At 47.3% G+C, this 21,001-nt stretch overlaps 8 protein-coding genes across 8 annotated transcripts; 5 read left to right on the forward strand and 3 right to left on the reverse strand.

Annotated features, from left to right (window-relative positions):
* Nucleotides 1-246: 246 nt before the first annotated feature.
* On the reverse strand, nt 247-4,005 carry N7471_004060 (serine peptidase; the record flags this gene model as incomplete). Its single annotated transcript, XM_057276779.1, has 8 exons — nt 247-419; nt 503-769; nt 836-1,502; nt 1,555-1,985; nt 2,225-2,807; nt 2,858-3,470; nt 3,521-3,735; nt 3,796-4,005. 8 exons carry the CDS (start codon nt 4,003-4,005, stop codon nt 247-249), a joined length of 3,159 nt encoding a protein of 1,052 aa, XP_057136389.1.
* Nucleotides 4,006-5,926: 1,921 nt separating this feature from the next.
* On the forward strand, nt 5,927-6,896 carry N7471_004061 (SDR family NAD(P)-dependent oxidoreductase; the record flags this gene model as incomplete). The annotated part of the gene is made up of 4 exons (XM_057276780.1): nt 5,927-6,210; nt 6,266-6,495; nt 6,550-6,651; nt 6,703-6,896. The coding sequence occupies 4 exons, from the start codon at nt 5,927-5,929 to the stop codon at nt 6,894-6,896; spliced, it is 810 nt and encodes a 269-aa protein (XP_057136390.1).
* An 889-nt stretch (nt 6,897-7,785) lies between these two features.
* Nucleotides 7,786-9,409, reverse strand: cp8 (putative carboxypeptidase Y; the record flags this gene model as incomplete). The annotated part of the gene is made up of 4 exons (XM_057276781.1): nt 7,786-7,857; nt 7,913-8,376; nt 8,436-8,796; nt 8,843-9,409. The coding sequence occupies 4 exons, from the start codon at nt 9,407-9,409 to the stop codon at nt 7,786-7,788; spliced, it is 1,464 nt and encodes a 487-aa protein (XP_057136391.1).
* Nucleotides 9,410-10,514: 1,105 nt separating this feature from the next.
* N7471_004063 (putative nucleoside-diphosphate-sugar epimerases) lies at nt 10,515-11,328 on the forward strand (the record flags this gene model as incomplete). The annotated part of the gene is made up of 2 exons (XM_057276782.1): nt 10,515-10,774; nt 10,824-11,328. The coding sequence occupies 2 exons, from the start codon at nt 10,515-10,517 to the stop codon at nt 11,326-11,328; spliced, it is 765 nt and encodes a 254-aa protein (XP_057136392.1).
* Nucleotides 11,329-11,473: 145 nt separating this feature from the next.
* N7471_004064 (DUF3716 domain-containing protein) lies at nt 11,474-12,380 on the reverse strand (the record flags this gene model as incomplete). The annotated part of the gene is made up of 2 exons (XM_057276783.1): nt 11,474-12,320; nt 12,373-12,380. The coding sequence occupies 2 exons, from the start codon at nt 12,378-12,380 to the stop codon at nt 11,474-11,476; spliced, it is 855 nt and encodes a 284-aa protein (XP_057136393.1).
* A 1,486-nt stretch (nt 12,381-13,866) lies between these two features.
* On the forward strand, nt 13,867-14,552 carry N7471_004065 (uncharacterized protein). The gene is made up of 2 exons (XM_057276784.1): nt 13,867-13,987; nt 14,041-14,552. Exons 1-2 carry the CDS (start codon nt 13,896-13,898, stop codon nt 14,351-14,353), a joined length of 405 nt encoding a protein of 134 aa, XP_057136394.1. The 5' UTR covers nt 13,867-13,895; the 3' UTR covers nt 14,354-14,552.
* Nucleotides 14,553-15,935: 1,383 nt separating this feature from the next.
* N7471_004066 (SNF2-like protein) lies at nt 15,936-16,142 on the forward strand (the record flags this gene model as incomplete). The annotated part of the gene is made up of 1 exon (XM_057276785.1): nt 15,936-16,142. The coding sequence occupies one exon, from the start codon at nt 15,936-15,938 to the stop codon at nt 16,140-16,142; it is 207 nt and encodes a 68-aa protein (XP_057136395.1).
* Nucleotides 16,143-18,782: 2,640 nt separating this feature from the next.
* On the forward strand, nt 18,783-20,941 carry rglA (putative rhamnogalacturonase B; the record flags this gene model as incomplete). Its single annotated transcript, XM_057276786.1, has 12 exons — nt 18,783-19,041; nt 19,091-19,192; nt 19,246-19,367; nt 19,419-19,488; nt 19,538-19,613; nt 19,661-19,712; nt 19,762-19,973; nt 20,026-20,247; nt 20,301-20,547; nt 20,609-20,749; nt 20,799-20,855; nt 20,912-20,941. 12 exons carry the CDS (start codon nt 18,783-18,785, stop codon nt 20,939-20,941), a joined length of 1,590 nt encoding a protein of 529 aa, XP_057136396.1.
* Between the last annotated feature and the right edge of the window lie 60 nt (nt 20,942-21,001).

Consider the following 21,001-nt stretch of genomic DNA (forward strand, 5'->3'; position numbering starts at 1 on the left):
TCGTGATTGTGGAAAATTCAAACCCCATATAAACCGTGTACGAAGAACATATCTCATCCGTCATTTCGGTAAAAAGCGATGCGAATGAACGATGTATTTATGTTGCAGTAATGGCTTCCCCGTTGTTTAGAACAGAGAAGATCGCACGATATCCTAATAGCCAAATATAACCCAAAAATATCAAAAGCTGGTATCCTTCCTTTCGAAGATCCATATACACATTCAATCATAAGAGAACAAAGAAACCTAAATCTTACCCGAAGAGTACAAACGAATAGGCACGCCAAGATCATGCGACATTGTTAGATTAGATAGCTTAATAGGCTCCTGTCGAGGGTGGGGGTCCGCGTTTTCGAGGGTATCGAAGTGCTGCATCAGACGAACAACGGTGTAGCTTGCCTCAGTGAGGGCATATTGTTCTAAGGGATTAATTGTTAGCCAGTCATTCTGAGTGTTCTTCAATTTATCTCTCCGGAGAAAGGCGAGGACAAGTATAACTTACGACCAAGACAGATACGCGGCCCACCATTAAAAGGAAGGTATTCCCAGCCATGCTTAGCATTTTCTTCCCAGCGCTCGGGTCGGAAAGAAGTCGCGTCTTTGCCCCATAGGTCCGTCCGGCGGTGCATAGCGTAGACGCTATATGCAACCATCGTGCCCTTCTTGATATAGACGGGGGATTGATAGTCTGCGCCACCGCCGACCGGTAGGGAGGTGTCTTTTGTTGAGACGCGGAAGTTGACAGGCACGGGAGGCTGGAGACGAAGGACTGAGGTTGAAGTTAGTCGGATGTTCATTGAGAGAATATACAGTATCCACTGCAACATCGACTCACCTTCATTCAACACATATCGCAGATAAGGAATATCCTTCAGCTTGGTCTGAGTCATTTCCGACCGCGGATTCTTGGCATCTCCGAAAATATCCACGATCTCACGACGCAGTCGGTTCCACACATTAAGGTGCCGGGAAAGGTAGAAGAACGTCGAGCTCAGCAGACTAGCCGTGGTATCGCGACCAGCCAATAGAATATTGAGCATGTTATCGCGTAGGATCTTAGGGTCATCGGTGTCGGCCGCCAGTGCTTCGAGGAAGATATACCGACCGTCGGCGTTCTTCTTTTCTGGGTTACGTTTCGACTCCAGAGCGAGGTTGACATAATGATCGACGACTTCGTGCACCTGCCGGCTTGCCTCGCGGAATTCCTTGGGATTGACAACCCAGTACATTCCCTGGGCGCGACTCCGTGCAGCGAGATAATCCTGAGCGGTTCCGAAGGCGTTGGCGAAACCCTGTGCGCTACCGACGGCGCATTTCTCCAGCACGCCTGTCTTCCCCGAAGGGGGAAGCATGCACCCGACCGATTCGCCGAATAAGAAGTGCGTTGCCGAGTCCAGGGTCAGGAGGAAAAACAAACGCTGGATATCGAAACTGCTCCTGTCCTTGGGGATAAGGTCGATTAAGTTGGAGATGTGGTCATCAAGCATGGAGAGATCGGCGACCTGTCACTTTTGTCAATCATGTGTCGTGCATAAATCCTCCGATAAAGTTTACCTGATCTCTGGTGAACTGCGGGCGCAATAATCCGCGCGCATGCGACCACCCCGCACCATCAAGGGTGAAGATGCCATCGCCTAGGAGTGGGTAAAACTGCTGGTGTCTTGTTCCAAGAGAAAAATCTTTGAATTGGGTTGCGAGAATTGCCTTGACATTTTCAGGCTCGATAGTGGTCAATATATTTCGAGATAGGAATGTCTGTTGGTAGGTATTTCCATGGACAGCATATTCGTTGTAGAGATGATCGATCCAACGCTTTTCGCGGACAGCCTTACTCAACCGAATAAAACCTGGAATACCGAAGAAAAGGGAGGATCCCGAACGGGGAGGCTTGCAGAGTAGGGCTTTGGATTGTTTACGGTGGTGATGTAGCTGTGCGAAGTAGCGCACGACCAAAAAGGCCGCAGACAGCGCACCAACTAGAGCAACTGTAGGGCTGAACAAACTTTTTTTTGTTTAATATATCTCCATGAATTGAAAGAAAACGCAATTAAATATGTGAAATCAAAATGCTCTATGTTCATGGCCTCGGTAGAACTCCACGTGAGAAAAAGCGGAGATCGCAAGCTGATACAAAAGGGGAATAGGGCAAAACTTCAGGAAAAGTCAAATGAGTCAGAGACCACGTCGATCCCCTGAACGTTCCAAGGTTGTTCCAAGGTTTAACGAGTCTTGGCTTTGAAACATCCGAGCCACTCTGTCAAAGCTGTGTGGAAGTATCCTCGAGAAATCGCCCCAGGTACAAAAGTGGTACGGAAATCAAAGCAGTGCTCTGCCTTCTGCATGATGTAGCCGAAGATCGTATTTTCCCCAGTCTCCACATTGCACTCGGGGATCTCGGTTGTGAGGGCCACACCCTGCGGGGCTAACCGAGTGCCTTCCGCCAGGGGAGACAAAGTACGCCACGGATCAAACTGGCCGCCGCTCCAGTAAACGTTGGACGGACGAATAGTCCATCCGCCGGTCTCCGCGTTGGTCGCGTCCACTTGTGGGTGTTTGGGGAACAGACCCTTCTCGATCGCCTTCGGGAAGGATCGGTTGCAGTATTCCTGCGCATAATCAAGGGTCTGGTATTTTGACAGCAGCGAGTGACGTCCGAAGTTGTTTGTCTGGAAGAATCCCCATTCGGTGCAGTACTGCCACGTCCAGCTGATGCTGTCCGGGTCGGTGGATAGCGCCCCTAGATTGCACGAGAGTGGCTCGCTGTCTTCAAGCTTCTTGCAATTTGTCTCCAAATTCATATTGACCAGCTGCGTGAAAGCTGGCCATGATGCATATCGCTGCGCGGCATACCTCTTACCCCGGCTGGGGGCGAATCCTTGGGGGGCGCGGGCGCGCTAGTCTTCGGGTCGGTCTCCATGTGCTCGCAGAATGACTCTAGACCACCTAGACCACCGCCCATGCCATAAGATTGGAAATAGTTGAAAATGATCACGAGCGCGGCGGTGAAATCGCCGTTGCTGTTTTTCTCGGCGCCTTCGCCGAAGAATTCCCGCTTGATGGCTGCGGCGGACCATTTGCTCTTCGAGAGTTCCTGGTCGATGTACTCCAGTGCAGCCTTGATGTCCCTGGTGCAGTTCAAGTGTCCATATGCAACCAGGCCATCGTAAACCTGGTCGAAGTAGACGCTCATGTCGATCCGTGCTTCCACAGGGGCGGAGGAAGCGTATGAAGCGTAAATTGTATCGGGGTACAAATGACGAGTGAACGCAGCTCGCATGCCAGAGTATGAGCCTCCGACCATGACCCATGGTGTTGCGGCTGGAGTCAGGTCCACATCGCTGTAATTTCCGCGAGTGAAGTTGGCGGCAAAGTATGGAATGTCTGCCAGAGCCTGTTTGTTGTTGAGGTACTGGAGATGCTCAGGCTCCGTGCTGTGGCTCACGTTGTAGGGAAGAGAATCCCCATAGTATCTACTTGACATTAATTGAGTCCGGGCTTTCACTAGGGAGAGGAGACAAACCGGTGCTCCCAAACGATACCAATCCCACCGAAATCTTCGACCAACTGATAAAAGAACGTGGTCGAATTGCTCAGAAAGGATTGAGCCGAGGATTCGGCAGTGGCCTCACCAACATCATACACGAAGACCGGTCCTCCCTTCTTGTAATGCTGTTCAGATACCCAATAGCGGTTCTGGTACTGACCAACCGAAGAGTTGATGTGATCAATCGGGAGCTACGAATTGTCAGAATTTATCTTCGTTTTCAACAAATTTCGGAAGACCTAGACACATACCGAAACATATTCTGCCTTAACGATTGCATCAATCTGGGAACTGGCAACAGCCTGCACCGAAGTCTTGTGACGGAGCAGGGTATCCGGATGAATCCCCAGCTGAGCGGAAAGCTTCAAATCGCGCTTGAACGGCGACGTGACAAATCCCGCAGCTGTACCAGACAGCGCAGCCAGGACCGCAGCCCCCCGAACCATAGTAGGAAAATGCATATTGACAGTGCCTTAGGAGTCGCTCAAAAACCCAGCCAGGAACACGTATACAGAACAGCTTTCGATTGTCTCCACTGCTGGGTCCCTTACGGAATATATATGCATTGCAGAGATAGATCACAATTGAGGGAGTGATAAGACAAATCAGGGTACATTAGATTATTACCCCGAGAACAATACGATAAGAACAATATGGTTGCGTTTGTGGCAATGCTGCAGCCATCTAGAACATCAGATGGATTGTGGATTCGGGGCACCCGATAGGATCAGCGAGGAGTGGATACAATCACGCAGGCACACCCGAGACATGACCATCGCGTGCGGCCAGTAGCTGTGTCTGTATGACCCGGGACGAAAGGTTGCAGAGTCTAATTTCTGGGGAGTTTGCGTTGAATGTAACCTACCTAGCACGACTTAAGGTGCATGTCTCCAATTAATTAGACAATTACCGCAAATTACCCCTCGTTTTTACTGCTATCGAGACTTTCCGACGGCCTAATAATTGTGCATTGCATTAGTGATGTAGTACTCCCTGCTAGCTCATATTGACTATCATTTCCCGATTCGGCAGGAATGCGATCGTCGACAGATTCAGCGATGAAATCCTGAGATTTCGAAGTTTGTCGAATTCGATTAATTGAGTTTCTTGTCTAAGACTGAGCAACACACTTCCGCATCTGGTTTTACCTAAAAACAGGCACCACGTGAGTTCCTCCCCCCGTACCTGGGGGTGGATCCCGAAACCGGGTGTGGAATCGGAGTCGATCATTGGTCATTGAGAAAAGCAACGGTCAACCGGACTCCGAACAATAGCCGGAGCTTAGTATTGTTGTCATGTAATTGTTTAATTAGCTTCTCCGTTTCTCTGCCCATTCAATTCATGACATTATCTTGTCTCGGAATCTTCACAGAATCATGTCTGGAAACAGCGGGAATTGGGGAATGTTGATCTGGAATGTCACGCCAGCTGGAAAAAAGCCACAATTTTGCGCTCATCGTAGAAAAATCCTCCGTACATAATTCATTTTGCCTTGAATTGACATGGAAGGATTAGTCCACGCGCTTTTCTTCTTCACGGGGTTCCGTGACCGGGCCCCTCAACTGTCTCCCCCTCTTTTCCTCTTCGCGTTTTTTCCTCCTTTAAGTCATCATGTGACGTGACACAAAAGAATGGGTGTCCCGTCAAATATACCAGAGCAAGAAGGGAAATAGTTGTAGAGGCAATGTTGCTACGATAGATACGGCGTAGCTGTGATGTATGAGGCGACAGCTACAGGGGCCATATGTAAGATATACGATATGTATAGACACGTTGTCTAACAACATAAGCTCCAATAATCTAAACTTCCATATTCGAAGAACTATGCGTTATCAATTTAAGTCCAGCACATGCTTGTATCGACTCTGTGCAAGGTTACACAACAGTTCACCCCTTCCCGTCTTGTAGACATCTAACACAGCGATATAGGAAGCGCACACATGCATCATATGAACTTTCAACTCTTCATCATTCTCAGAGTAATGATTAGAGATAAAGTCACACTCGGAGCACATTGAGGCGAGAGAAAGGAGGAAGGGCCACTTTATGTCCCAAAGAGGAAGGCGAAGCGAGTCTTCTCGGCGCGCCTTCCGCTTATATCAGGCCCCATCCCATCGCTTTCCACTAGGCTTCTCGGCTATAGAACTCGGACTCGGCCCGATTTGCGAACATGTTCTGCAGAGTGTGACGATCTGCAACAATACGAGATGTCATATTTGTTCCATAAAGGGTAACTGGCGTCCACAAGCACTTCGGCCCAGTTTCCAACTCAATAAACTGCTAGCGTATAAAGCCATGGCGTCTGACACGAACAACACCCCCTCTTCCCTCACTAATATCTCTTCTTGAATAACCATCATCTTGTGAAGAAAGTATCCAACCATGCCGCAATCATCTCGCTTGCAAGACAAAGTAGCCATCGTCACTGGGTCCTCATCAGGTCTAGGACGAGCGATCGCCATTCGCTATGCCCAAGAAGGAGCAAAAGTGGTCTGTGCTGATCTGACACCAACTGCGCGATCCCAAGAGGAGGCTGAGATCACGACACATAATCTGATTGTCAGGGATGGTGGGCAGGTGACTTTTGTGCAGACGGATGTCGGGGACGCAACACAGATGGAGAACTTGGTCCAAGTCGCTGTGAAAGAATATGGACGACTCGACATGTATGAAAACCCGATAACAAAGATATTGAAGAACCCATCTGACGACTTCCCTTAGTCTGGTCAATAATGCTGGTATCAGTATTGAGGCGCGGACGCCTGCTGTACTACATCTGACAGACGAGACGACCTGGGATACGACGATGCGTGTCAACACTAAGTCTGTGTTCCTGGGTTGCAAGTATGCTCTTACTCAAATGTTAGCGCAAGAACCTCATTCTTCCGGAGATCGGGGCTGGATCGTCAATATCTCTTCCATTATGGGTATGATTGGTGGGCCGGAGAATCGTGAGTTTTAACTCCCCGGTCTGTGGATATGAGTGATGCTGATACTTGAGCTAGCATCTTACTGTGCATCAAAGGGTGCTGTGAGTAATCTCACGAAGCAGATGGCTCTAGATTATGGCCCGGATAACATTCATATCAATGCCATTTGTCCTGGCTGTAAGTCAACTTGTTGGAAGATTGGCTAAACATTCACTGACAACAGTCCAGACACTCAAACGGCTATCTTCAAGGAGACAACTACTAACTTGACTCCTTGGGAAGATCTAAAAAGACGCCATCCTCTGAAAGGACCTGGAATGCCGGAGGATATTGCTCGTATAGCTGTTGTGTTGGCAAGTGATGATGCCAACTGGGTGACTGGAATTTGTCTTCCGGTTGACGGCGGGTATACTGCTCGCTAAATATTTCGCTGTTAGTCTTTTGACGCTTCACGATTTTCTAGCTATTATCCTAGCGCATGTTGAGAATCCTAGTTAATTCTCAGTAATTAACATTGAATTGGGATTTCAACGATAACCCCAATTTAGTGTGCTTTATGCACTATGACTCGCTATGCAATTCTTACATGCCAAGAATCTTGAACTTCTACGGAATCGAGCGGGGAGTATTAAACCTGGGTTTTAAAACATTCCTAATCGTCCCAATAACAGTTAGCATACTTTAATTGGGCATTTGGAAAGTCAACCACGACGCAGAAAGGGAAAACTCCTATATCACGTCGGCATGTGTTACACTTCACTTCCGCAATCTGACCAACCATCCATAAACATACCCGAAACGAAGCATGGGTTCCCGGCGGGGTTCCAATCAAAATCCCGCAAAGGAACGTGGTTACCGTGAGTATCCAATAGAATAGAAGTAAACAAACAGGACTCACAAAACCTTGGAAGCAAACGGGCGTCAGCCACTGATCGCATCGGGTGGGACCTCGGGATGTTCCGATGGTCGTCCAATGTTCCTACATATTTGGGCAATATAATCACCAGTTCTTCCTAGAGAGACAACATCATCCGTAAGACCCTGTCGATAGAGCAAATACGCCCTGCACGTAACATTGGGCAGTCGAACAGGCTCCCACTATACAGATTATGTAGACAAATTGCTTAAATTTGGAGAACACCACCATGTAGGCCGAGTATAGCAATTATATGGTGGATTTTGTCTATGATACTGGAGGCCTTAGATGAGAATCAGATGGTGCAACCTGGCTCCTTCTGCTGAGAGATAGTACAGCGGCCACTCCATCTTTCTAGAACGCTGTGATCAAGTCACCGGAGCATGATTCCAAGTCTAAACAAACGCATCACCCGCAATCCATCGGGTCAAAATGTCAAACGCCACATCACCACGATCCTGGGGAAGCTATTATAACCATCAGCATCTGCTCAGATTAATACGTTTGAATGGATGAACTCACCAAATGACCCGCCCCATCAACCGTCACAAATGCAAACCGCGATTCCTCTGCCGGGCCGTTTAACTGCACACGCACCTCTTTCGCAGTGCCGACTGTTTTATTACGCCCCGCGATATTTGAAGTCCAAGGAAGCAGCCGTTTCGATGTAAACTCAGTCTGTCCCTTCCAGGCAACCGAGTTAGCCCACCGGAGGTTTCCTGCTGTGTTGCAAGCTAGGTCAAGGTTTCCTTGGTAGGCCAAGAAATTCACCCCATGAGCAAGCAGGAAGATGATATGGTCGGATGAAGAAGTCATCGCCTCCGGCGTTGTTGCAAAAGCGTCAACCACAGCGCTGGACTCGAATCTGTACTCCTTAGCCCCTTCCGGTGGCGAGAGGGCTTCCCGGAGTGCAGGGGAGTTCAAATACTGCTCGATATAAGCTGCTTCTTTGTAGCATATCTCATCAATGTAGCACGGGGCTGTGACTGTTGATTTCCTTGCGTTAGTTAAAGTGGCACGTTAGTAGTAGATAGGAAAATCTTACTGTCGAAGCGGTTACGGCCTCCCTTCTTGCTTTCATCCTCGTACAAGCCAACGATTCCTTTGTAGCAAACTGAATATGCAGCGGTGCAGATTGCAACGTCGGGGTTTTCGGTGCAAGTATCGTAGAGTTCCATGCATCGCGGCATGTTCGCAGCGATAATATCGCACCGGGTCTGATTGAACACGGGCGTGGAAACGCCGGGGTTGGTCGTGCAAAGCGTCTCCCAGTACCCGAATGTGATGTCTTTGGATGACATGAAGCCATTACCTACCAGGCATGATTTAAGGTTAATCTGGGGCTCTGATGGATATAGCTGGTTTTGAGTCAGAATCTCAGCCCCGAGATAAGGGATGTATTTGCCCTGAAGGTGTCAGTGGTGCGTAGAAGTGACAAGAGGCAAGTCTTACAGCATAAGATTCACCGGAGAGATGCAAATCCGAGAAGCGTTTGTGGGGGAAGATCTCAGATACAAAGATTTGGAGGAAACGGTGCATATCAATGGCAGCCTCCTGAGAATCGCGCGCGACCTCGTAACCCTCGTCAATATAGGACCAGCCCACATCGGCTGGCTGGTCCACGAAAAGTAATGAGGAGCTTCGAGACCAACCCCATGGATTGTGAACAGTCCCATTGCCGTGCTCGTTTATGAGGCATGGCCCGTTTTCTTGGAACAGGCCCATCATACTGGAGCCCCCGGGCCCACCATTCATCCACAATGTTAGTGGGTCGGCGACAGGATCATTCTGACTTTCGAAATACCAGAAGAACAGGTGCTTCGGGCCAATATCTAGCCATCCTGTGTACTGCGCGGAGCCCGCGGCACAAATAGACTCATTTTGTTGCCGGATGCGTATCGAATGGGGTGAATTCCTACTCCGAAAGGTGGTGAAATTAGATGCCAAGGGCTCTGGTCGGAGCACGGTTTGCGAGGCATGGCCCACGCCGAGTAGGGTAGCAAGCCAAAACTTCCACATCTCAATGATGAATCAGACTTTTCTGGACACCAGGATAATACTGGCATATATGTTTTTATAATGACTACCAGTCAGCGTCACATTGAAAATGTCGGAGTTCGGAGCTCGGACCTAGCCTATGTAGTATGGCGAATCTGCTAACGCTAAGAGGCTTAGGGCGTGGTCATTTTTCGCCGGGAATTGTTTGTGTATACAGATAGCATACTTGAAAATCATGCATCAAATTTGCAAGGCTCGCCCCGGGGAACTATCACCAGTGGAAAGAATTCGCCTCAGAAAAAGCGAAGTGAACCTTCTCCCCGCCCTTTCTCCCGCGGCCATCACTGAACAGTCAATTTTATAAATCGATTCAAAACTCATCTCGTCTGTTCCCTACCCATGACTCTCTGGGCTGCAAGGTCCTTACCTACTTCCAACTTCTGGCTTCAGCAGCATAGTTTGATCAACTTTTCTCGCTTAAAATAATGTTTATTTGACCATCGTACTCTCTATAGTGGAACAAATAGCATTCTATGGCGAATTTGAAGTTGATACTATATGGCAAGGCCCTACCAAAAAAGTACTTTTCCACCGAGCTGCATATAGCTCTAGATAATATTTGTTTGAGCTACCGTACATGAAGTTGTTAGTATATAACTAGTCAGACCCAACTAAAAAAGTAATTTTCTACCGAGTTGCATATAGCTAGACGTTTATATGAGCTATCGTACTCTCTACGGTGGAACAAATGACTTTTTTGAAACTTTTTTGCAACGACTGAAGGTGTAATTACTATGGGATAATGTTGAACTGTTACTGCTAAGCTGATGATAATCCGTAGTAAAGCTTATCCAAATGGGGTTAAGGTGGTGAGTCCCGTTTAAATCCAACCAATAAAAGCTTGCAGAATACCCACTAGTGCTTATGTAATAACCGCATATGGTTAGTACCCTGTCAGCATCAGCCGCATGCCCTTGGGCACAAACAAATATTGCTCTGTCGCGGACTTAAGCATTCGGAATGGAGTAAACAAATTAGAGGTATAAAGTCGAGGGAGCTCCCTCCTAATCTCTCTTTTAATCTTTATTTTTCACTTACCTAAATTTCAACAAACATCAATTCCAAAATGCATCTTATTCTCACAGGGGCAACTGGGCTAGTCGGGTCTTCAGTGCTCGACGCCATGCTCAGAAACACAGCAGTGTCCAAGATCTCGATCCTGAGCCGAAGCCCCGTTCGAATGGCAGAAGACGCAAAAGATCCACGTGTGCGCGTCATCACCCACACAGACTTTGAATCATACAAGCCAGAGCTGCTCGATCAATTGAAAGATGCGGATGGATGTGTTTGGGCTTTAGGAACAAGCCAAAACAACGTCAACAAGGAGTACGAGAGATCCCTCTGTTATATGGATATTGAAACTAACAATTAATAGGCAATACGTTAAGATAACCAAGGATTATGCCCTGGCAGCTGCCGATGCGTTTTCCACAATCAAGCCATCAGACCATCCCTTCCGATTCATCCATGTATCTGGCGAAGGAGCCACCCAGACTCCCGGGCGATTCTCAGCGATCTTTGCGAGAGTAAAGGGCGAGACCGAAACGCTTCTCGGGACGCTATCAGAGAGGAAACCGACCTTCAGGGTCGATAGCGTGAGGCCTGCATTCGTTGATCCGGCGGCGCACGATGCCATCAAACCATATATTCCGTCTGGCCCAGTGAATGGAGTTGCCTTAAACTTTGCTATCTCTTTGCTTGCCCCAGGTATACGGTATCTCATGAAGTCGATGCATTCTCCAACGGAGCACCTTGGGTCGTTCTTGACGGAAATGGCAATGGGACGCCATGAAGCAAAATTGGAGGGTCCGGGGGTATTCAGACTAGGAGGAGGTTATGTTGTTGAGAACGCTGGTATGCGAAGAATTCTGGGGCTTTGAGTATCCAAGGGACTATTATGATAGGAATGGCTCGATATGTATAGACATGTTTAATATTGTACTCTTCTATTTCTTTGTTCTTACTCCTTCCTAATAACCTTACAATAGATATCACTCCGCGGAAAGTTGAGATTCTTTGTATTAATTAATCTTGTGCGAGGAGCGCAAGCTTGGTGAATGCATCGACAAGATCCTCTTCGTGACGCGTAACTTTCCCAGCAGCAGTCTGAATAGCAGCTGCCTGTCTGTTTCCCGCCCCGACATTGGCGCTGATACACTGTAGGTCTGCGCTTCCGATTCGGCTGCCGCTGTCTGCCCACTTCTGGACTCTGTTCATTGCGGTTTGTGCACCAACCCAAGCTTGTTCATTCGCATAGATAGCGACAAACAATCGGTAGTGGGCATTCGGAAGGGATGTTAAGGCGCTTTCCACCTGCCGGAAGTATTGAATACGTTGCTGTGCGGAGGAGCCGACCCCCTGGGAGTGAGGAGAAACAACAGGAGCGGGGGCGTTCGTCCGGGGCACCACAAGGGGCTCTGATGCGGGGGCCTTGTAAAAGTTGCAGAGTTCGTCCTTATTCATCCAATGGCAGTTGGCATATTTTTTCAGACAACCGAGGGTATCGATAACGATACACGCATTGAAGGGACCTTCTTTCTTCAGGCAAGATTCGCCCTCTTCGTCATTCACACGCCCGACGCATTGGATATAGGCGGCCTCAACTTTCGCGATGCTTTCTCCAATCTTCTCATTGAATGTATCAGCTGTCCATAGGTGTCCTTCGCGCAGGACTGGCTCTCGGAGGAGGGGCATTGTTGCAAGTAGTTGTAGCAGCTTCGACTTTTTGTACTTGCCCTCTCGAGCACAACTCCAATTCAGAAACTGAATTCGACTTGCCCATCCACCTGGGGGCAGCTCGCCAGTACCCGAAGTTGGAGCTGGGAGGACCACAGGGCCCCCGATGCTACAGAAAGCCGAGGAGACACCACGTCTATTAATGTCAGTGCAGCCCTTATAGTAGTAGCCAAGAAATGTGATCTTACTCAAACATAGGTGAAGATGGCCAATATGAAGTTGATGAAGCATGAGATGATAGGTGAGGTGGAGGAGAGGAGAGGAGAGGAAGAAAGAGCGATGTGAAATTAGATTGACCTTAAGTACTCCAGGGCTCACACGCTACTTGGTAATAGCCTAATGAAAAAGTCCTAAAAATGATCTGAGATTCATTGATCTCAGAAGCAGCCGAAGAGGTGCACGTCCTGAACGCTCTGAATCTCGTATCTCTGGAGTAAATGGCTATTTCTTCGTTGGTTGCGATAGATTTCCCTACTGTGTAACGGTATAGGTGTTAATAAAGGATAGGCAAGGGGTCAATATAAGCTTCTAGAAACTTGCTATCTTTTACTATATATATATATATATAAAAGAGCATAGATATCGAATCTAAATGAGTATAACAAACAAATGCACTCTTGAAAACAATCGAAAGGCCCTCTTTCTTTATATTAACATACTCAAGCCTTCACCGGATAAACTGATCATATATGACCTAGATCGGGAAATTGTAGAGGGTTGGAAATTTATAATAGGAGAATATAAATATTATAATTTATTTGCTATAGTATGCTATAATTTTAAGACCGTATATTCTCTCATCCTACTAGAGCGGAAGACCTAAGCCTGTTGTTGCAAATTTCTAGGAATATGTCACATTTGTTCCATCCGTCCTGCCCGTGCAAAGCCAGAATTTGCGTACCACCCATATATACATATGTCTGAGTAACTTGGTTTCTACCTAGATGAGATGACTGTCTTCTTCCGGGATAGGTTCCAGACTATGATTATATACAACCTCTTGCATCTGAAGAGCCCTTGTCGCCGAAGGTTGGCCCAAAAAGTCTACACGACAATGTGCTAGGGAGCAAAATGCCGATTTGCGAGACCATTCATTATCCGTACATTTTATTGGACTTTCAATCGTATCACCTGGTCTATGTTGACGAATCTGGATGCGATAAACGGAGTGGGTTCAGACGGATAGGGACGGATGATTTCATTGACCCCGACCCATCGCTTTGGAGGATTATAAACCCCACCCACTTGGCTGATTATGGATTCGTATTTTGGTCTAGTGGTCAGTCAAATCAACTCGGGAAGAGGGAAATGAAATTTACTACTACTATTACTATTACTACTACTACTACTACTACTACTACTACTACTACTACTGTAGCGGAAACATGAACGGATATTTTGACACTCTATTCCACTGATCATTCGTGAGGAAGAATCTGTTTAAAAATAGATTTTGCGATTAGCTGGTAGAAATACGAGAAGTTCTTTTGGCGAATTTAAATTTGCAACCGTGATGCTATTCAAAACCAGGACGCCACTCTTGTGGGTTTCCCTTTTCCACCCCGGCGCTTTCCCACGGTTGGAATCCGAGACATCGTCATAGACTTGAAATTAAACCCCTGTTCTATGCCTTATATCTTTGATGTCACGCCTTATCCCACAATTATCTGACCAAATAGTATCTTAACTATTCTCATATTGAAAATTTATTATGGATTCTCCACTACCCCAGAAATACCTCCAGATCCAAATTCAAGATGACTTGAAGTATGATGTCCGCATCGAAAACGCGGAACTTGAACGGTACATCCTTTTTCCTTCCAGTTTTGGAGACGTGTTTTCTGAGATATGCATAGCGGCAAATTTTACAATGAGGATGATCCAAGCGATATCCTAAAATCCGACGATGTCGACGACATGGTTATTCGCCACAACGGTGGGATCCGGACCGTCTGCTCTATGGACGGCTCTCGAGGCCATCTCGATCTTGTTGACGATGTACGAGATGCGAAGATTTGCACTCTATCCTGGAGAGCCTCTACACAGTTTAGAGCACCCAACGAGATCAAGAAACTCGATCAGGATGAGCGGTACGTGGTTGATATTGGGAGCTGGGACGAGACTGTGACTACGGGACGGGTCCCTGTTACGGTTAAGGAACGTGATTGATCGTAATTGGAGTTGGCCTCTTGTTTTTATTTAGGGTTGTTGGCTATGGGAAGGTGGTGATGGCGCCGTTATGCAGATCAGCATGCTAAACGATACGGGCAGTGACCAAATCACAATCTTTGAGCACGAGACCATGACCCTTGTAGGCACATGCCCTTTTTACTTTCCCGCAATGTGGGTGGCAGGGTTTTTTATGGCCAATAGAGCTCAAGAGTATCATATCTGCTTTAACATGGAGATGCAGATGGAAACGGAGAATGGGGCCCCGTGGGGTCCCTGGTTTGTGGAGCCGGCAGTGCATTATCTGTGGTACTCACGAAGCTTTGCAGTCGATTCGAGAAGTTGTCTTAGAACTCTTCAAGAAAACACGCGGGAATCGTGTATCCCCATCGCCATAGAGTTACTAGGATGCAAAAGGGCAAAAATCCACCTTAGGCGGTGTCCGGTTCTATACAAAGATAAATTTCGTTCTTGGCTCTTTGTAGGCTTCAAATATTCATGTTACTTCTCTTACTGGGAAGTCAATCATCATGCTACTTCAAGTCGGTCTATTCTTCATGATACCTTACTACCCCAGTCGAACGGCCAATCTGAGCGCATAAACCAGACATTCGAGATTGCCCTGCGACATTGGTGCGCTCAGGGACCCCAGGAACACGACGCTCCACCTACAAACAGATAGGACGATGCTTTACCTTTCATTCAAGCCAGCTTAAACTCATCGACCAACGCGTCCACTGGCTATTCTCCACATCAGCTCATATATGGCGTGGAGCTGAAAGCCGTTAGAGATGGTTCGCTATTTTCTTGGCCTCCTTACTACCAAATTCCGTGAAACTGTGACAGGTCGCAATCATTCCTTCAGCACACCCTGCCGCTCGCTCTCCTTGCGCCCAATTCCGGCCCAGAGCAGTGAGAATCAGACAGTTGCGCGCCTTATGGTCTGGCAGAGAATCCACTTCTTCAAGTCATCGTTGAAGCGATCCTGCCCTACGGCCGTTCCTCTGTGGAGGGCATAGACGAGCTATCCAAAAAGGAGATGATGACTAAATATTCCTTCGCAACTGGATATCTGTTAGATCAACAGAATCCTGAATCAAAGAAGATCCTTATCATCACCTCCTATGAGACACAAGGCTCGGACCTTGACGACCCTTCTGTAACACGCTGAAGATATCCCCAACCAGTCGGAACAACTTCGAAAGATAACAACAGTCCACTCTGGAAGGTTTGGATTGCTTGTGGCCGATGAGGCCAACAAATCCAAGAACATGGGCACTTTTATGGGCGATATCTGCTACCTCAACTCCTATGTTCAACGCTGTGAGAGTAAGTTTGATATTAAGGGTCCCTTAAAAAGTATTTCTTGATAAGCACTAACGATCGATCATAGGATTTGGTGGGGTTGGTTGAGTTAGTTGGCTTCCACGCCCTTGAGGATCTCCAGAAATACGTGAAAGGCGTAGGAGCTACCCGTACTACATACATAAAGCTGAAGAGGGCTAAGCTTAACACACTTCGATTGGAATTGGGGCACTTATATCCATATTCCCCCCTAAAAGCGATCATTCTCAAACCCAAAATGATCCGGAAGGTCGTAAAAACCAAGAAGGCCGAACGGCATGCAGTCGTTTCCGAATACTTTGCTCACGTACTGGATATGATCGCCATTCAAAGGTCCCAAGGGTCATCGATACCCACAACTGAGAGGCAGTTGATCTCGCTAAAGGGAAAGTTCAAGAACGTCATTTGCAACATCCTGCAGCGAATTCAACACCAGAGGTCATAGGTTGTGATGAGGGCCTGGATAGCACTCCATGGAGATCTTTCTCCCTCCTACCCTCGCAAACGCTCCTACATTCATCTCTTGAGTCACATAAGCGTGATCTGCTCGTGGAGGAGTTCAACAACCCATATACCAGTGAACGCGTTGAGGGCACAAGACTCAATGAGAAGTTTTGAATGAAAAATAAGGCGGAGGGAGAGAGCCATTGACAACCTTGGAAGGAACTCAGGCCATTGGTGGCTCTTGCCTGCAATGTATGTAGGTATGTACATACCTTACTCAGTCACGACCAAGCACTTATGGACTTAAATGGAATTGTAACACCTGTGACTTGCTTTCAGGAACTAGCCTTCCCGTTCTTCACTGTCAAAGCTAAAGGAAAGTCCGGTGACTCAGTGGCTCTACTGCAGTTACATTTGTAGGTATCGCCCCATCCGTACCTTCCTTGATCACTCACTAGTGTAGAGTTTGAATATGTGCACTACATGGACTAGCAGTGCTTATTTCCATTTGAATTTGGCTTGCAAGTGTGTAAGTTCTTATCCTTCTAGGTACACATCAATAAAAGGGGCGGATATCTTAAAGAACATCTTTGAAGACCTCAAGAAATGTAGTAACCAAAAGGAATTCCCATAGATCACAAGGCCCCATAAGGCCGACTATTTTTGTACAGTGTATAAACTTGAAACAAACATATATGGGTCCGGAATTTTCCTATGAATATAATATCAATTGTGGTAGAACTAGTGAGCCCTACCAATCAAAAATAGAGGAGAAATTAGTCTTTGATCACAATAATAGCAAACCCGGGCGATCTTGGCTCGAAGGGAAAGCCGGACAGGCTCAAAGCAAGCCAAGTTATGGACCCCTTTAACACCCCGTCTATCAGCTAAGTCTATTGAGTCCCATTTTCGACAGGAAGGCGTCAAAAGGCGTAACCCCCTTTCAAGGATAGGTGCTGGATTTCCGCTCACCAATGCGATATTGTTCTTTGTTAACATAACGTAGGACAAGTTTGGCATCTTTTTAATCCAATCAACTCCATGTTCTTGTGGAGATCGGGGCTCACAGAACGCTGATCTCGACCTGTAAAAGTGGCCCAATAGATAATTTTCCTCATCTGAATAAGAAAACTCCGAAAGAAACATCCATCAATTTTGCCCCCTTAAGAATATAAATAAAGAGATGAACTGCTGCTGTCTTGCAACGGCGACGCCGCATTCTACTTTTCTTTTACCCACAATGAAGTACTTCCAACTTGGCAGCATCCTCGCTCTATGTAGCATGGTTTTGGCGGCCGCAATTCCAGACGCCTCGCCCGGTGCTCTTCTATGTGTACAAAAAGGGGGAGGTCCAAGGAAACCAATTGTGCCGGGCACCGAGTGTGGAGTGATCCTCTAAGGCTGGTCTTCCCATCAGAGCAGAGATGCTCGTAGAAATGCATGTAATTTCTTTCCTAACGGTTTTATCTTATAATAGCGGCTTACTCGTTTATTAGTCGTGTTTCCTAGCGTGTTTGACCAACCTGGCTGGTCCGCCCCTCCGCCTCCTCGGTAATTGTTTTCCCGTTTGGCATGCTTATATCTATTGTAGTTCGGAAATGCCGGATTGTGATTTTTTTTTTGTTATTTGTGGCTTTCAGTATTCTGGATATCCTGTAACAGTTATCTATTTTGTATGACCCAATGTCTCGGGATCTCACGCTCCTTTCTTTGTTGACTATATGTGCAATGGCTGGGATTCATTTCAATATGAGTTTTTTTCTCGAGCAGGCGATAATCGTATGTAGTACCATGTTTACTGAACCTTCATACTATGATCGTTTACATATCTTCTTGATCCCCTAAATTTCCTTGGTCTGTAGAAAGAGAAATATCCAACGAAGAAATATTATATAGACCAGATAAATTTCATATCCGTAGGTTATGCTTTCTTTGGCCTGGCTCCTAAGGCAGCGACTTCCGTGAGCTTTTAAAGGGTTGACTGCATATCCGGTCACCTCCATTTTTTCCATTTGGAAATTTTGATTGATGAACGCGCGTATCACCTCCCAGATAATATACAAGTTCCCGGCGCCTCGGCCTTTCGGGCTAAGGTAATCCGACACTTCGGAGACGGGAATGATCTTTTCCATCAGATTAAAGTGATCGGGAAATTTACCTATTTGGATCATAATACTCATCCAAACATTAAGATGTTTCAAGAATCGGATTCTTCGATTGTTATGGGCGGTCCGTGGCATTGAAACAACCATTACCCCACACGGAGTTACAGGGGGTCTTGGCAGGGCTACAAGCTGTGTATGTACGTACACCCCGGGGAATCTGCACCCCTCACACACGCTGGCCTTGTGCTTATTTTCAGCCAGCGGCCTTTGCGTCGAATCTGCAAACTGTCCGTTCTTGGAACGGGGGTCGTCCAGCTGCCAAGGAGCCAGAAACGACACGCATTGGTGGAACTATGAATAAATTCACGGAGGACTAGCAGGAACGGAGCTCCAGCTAGCTGCCAAATCTCCACCTTCCAGCATGCATCGTTTCAGCATGGATAAACGAAAGTCCACTCCTATATATTGCGCTGCTTGTTTGCCCTTCATTGCCTATTCTGGGACACAAGCAAGTTTCTCTGTAGTACACATTGGACATGATGCTTTTCAAGTCCTTGGCCATTGCTTCGTTAGCCCTTTTGGCTAAGCAGGCATCCGCGGCCTTCGGAATTACTACTAGCACTGCTTCCTATGTAATCGATGCTGGCTCTTCAAACGCCCTCAAGTTCACTGTCAGCCGGACAAACTGTGACATTACTTCCATCAATTACTATGGATCCGAGCTTCAATACCAGTCAACCGGTTCTCATATCGGATCGGGTCTTGGTAGCGCAACTGTGTCTGCGACACAGAGTGGTGAGTTTAGAAACAAGATGTCTGTTGGGAAATGTCCTGATCAATATAGGCGACTACATCAAGGTGACCTGCGAAACGTCCACCTTGACACATTATTATGTTGTCCACAATGGAGATTCGACCATCCATATGGCAACGTACACAACTGCAGGTTAGTTTTCTTCGTGCTCAAGTGTGGTGTCTCTATACTCACTATTTATTCAGAACCCAGTATTGGAGAACTTCGATACATTGCGCGCCTGAACGCAGATCTGCTCCCCAACGAAGAGCCATTCGGCGATGTCTCCAACATTGGAGGTGGTACCGTTGTTGAGGGAGAGGATGTGGTAAGTTTCCTCTGAGGCATTGTTTCGACACAAACAGCTAACACATATCAGTTCTTGGTTGATGGAGAAACACGAAGCAAGTTCTACTCTAGCCAACGGTTTATTGACGACAATATCCACTGTATGAAGGCCTCTATCCTGGTTGACGTGACTCAAAATAACACAAATAGGTGTCTCTGGAAGCGCGCACCGCGTCTGCATGATCTTGAACCAATACGAGACATCGGCTGGCGGACCTTTCCATCGGTAAGTTCCTCGACCAGTATGACTTGACCCAGGCTAATATGCACTAGCGATATCAACACCAACAATGTCGGCTCTTACACTGGCCTGTACTGGTACATGGTATGTAACCACTCTCACCCAAATAATAACAGCCTCTTACTCTATGCAGAACTCCGGACACGTTCAGACCGAGACCTACCGCCAGGGCCTGCACGGCCCTTACTCGATGACCTTCAGCCGAAGCGGTACCCCCAGTTCCACCCTTGACACATCGTTCTTTGCCGACCTCGGTATCAAAGGATACGTCGCTACGTCTGCGAGAGGCTATGTCAAGGGTACTGCATCTGGGGCTGACTCGGCTTTCAAATGGGTGGTTCACTGGTATGTTCAATGCACATAGTACCAGGAAGAGCACATATCTAATTCAAAATAGGAAAAACGATGCCGCACAGTACTGGACCTACACTTCGTCTTCTGGGGCTTTCACCTCCCCTGCCATGAAGCCTGGCACCTACACCATGGTATACTATCAAGGCGAATACGCCGTTGCCACGTCCTCGGTGACGGTCACTGCCGGATCAACCACGTCGAAGAGTATCTCCGGGTCCGTGAAGACCGGGACAACAGTCTTCAAGATCGGAGATTGGGATGGGACGTAAGTGCATTGACTTTAGTCCATATACCTGTCCTGATATTGACTACCCATAGACCAAACGGCTTCCTCAACGCAGCCAACCAGCTCCGCATGCATCCCTCCGACACCCGCATGTCCTCCTGGTCCCCGGGCACCTACACAGTGGGCAGTTCTAAGGTCTCTTCTTTCCCGATGGCTCTCTTCAAATCGGTCAATTCACCGGTGACAATTAAATTCACGGCATCTTCTTCGCAGACCGGGGCTGCGACGCTGAGAATCGGCACAACCCTTTCCTTTGCCTCTGGCCGGCCCCAGGTTCAGGTATGTTCAAACCACATTCTCCATCCTCAGCCTCTTAGCTTGCATCTAACGCTTTATATAGATCAATAGTTATTCCGGCGCCACCCCGGCTGCCCCGACTAACCTCAACTCCCGTGGCGTGACTCGCGGCGCATACAGAGGTTTCGGCGAGGTTTACGATGTTTCGATTCCGGCTGGAACTATCGTCGCTGGAACTAACACTGTAAGGACTTTTGAATATAATCAGAGGATGCGATGCTAATTCAGTTTAGATCACCATCAGTGTTGCTTCCGGTAGCTCTGGAGATACTTACCTGAGCCCAAACTTTGTGAGTATCTTTCTGGTCATCTCGACTTTTCGATGGAAGCTTACCTATCTCAACAGATATTTGATTGCGTGGAGCTCTTCCAGTAAACATCTGGGACAAACAATTGAGTTTTGCAGCGCAGCAGAGCAGAAGATATCCTTATTTCA

This window comes from Penicillium samsonianum (genome assembly GCF_028829775.1).
Source record: "Penicillium samsonianum strain IBT 33392 chromosome Unknown utg000003l_segment0_segment0, whole genome shotgun sequence".
NCBI lineage: Eukaryota > Fungi > Ascomycota > Eurotiomycetes > Eurotiales > Aspergillaceae > Penicillium > Penicillium samsonianum.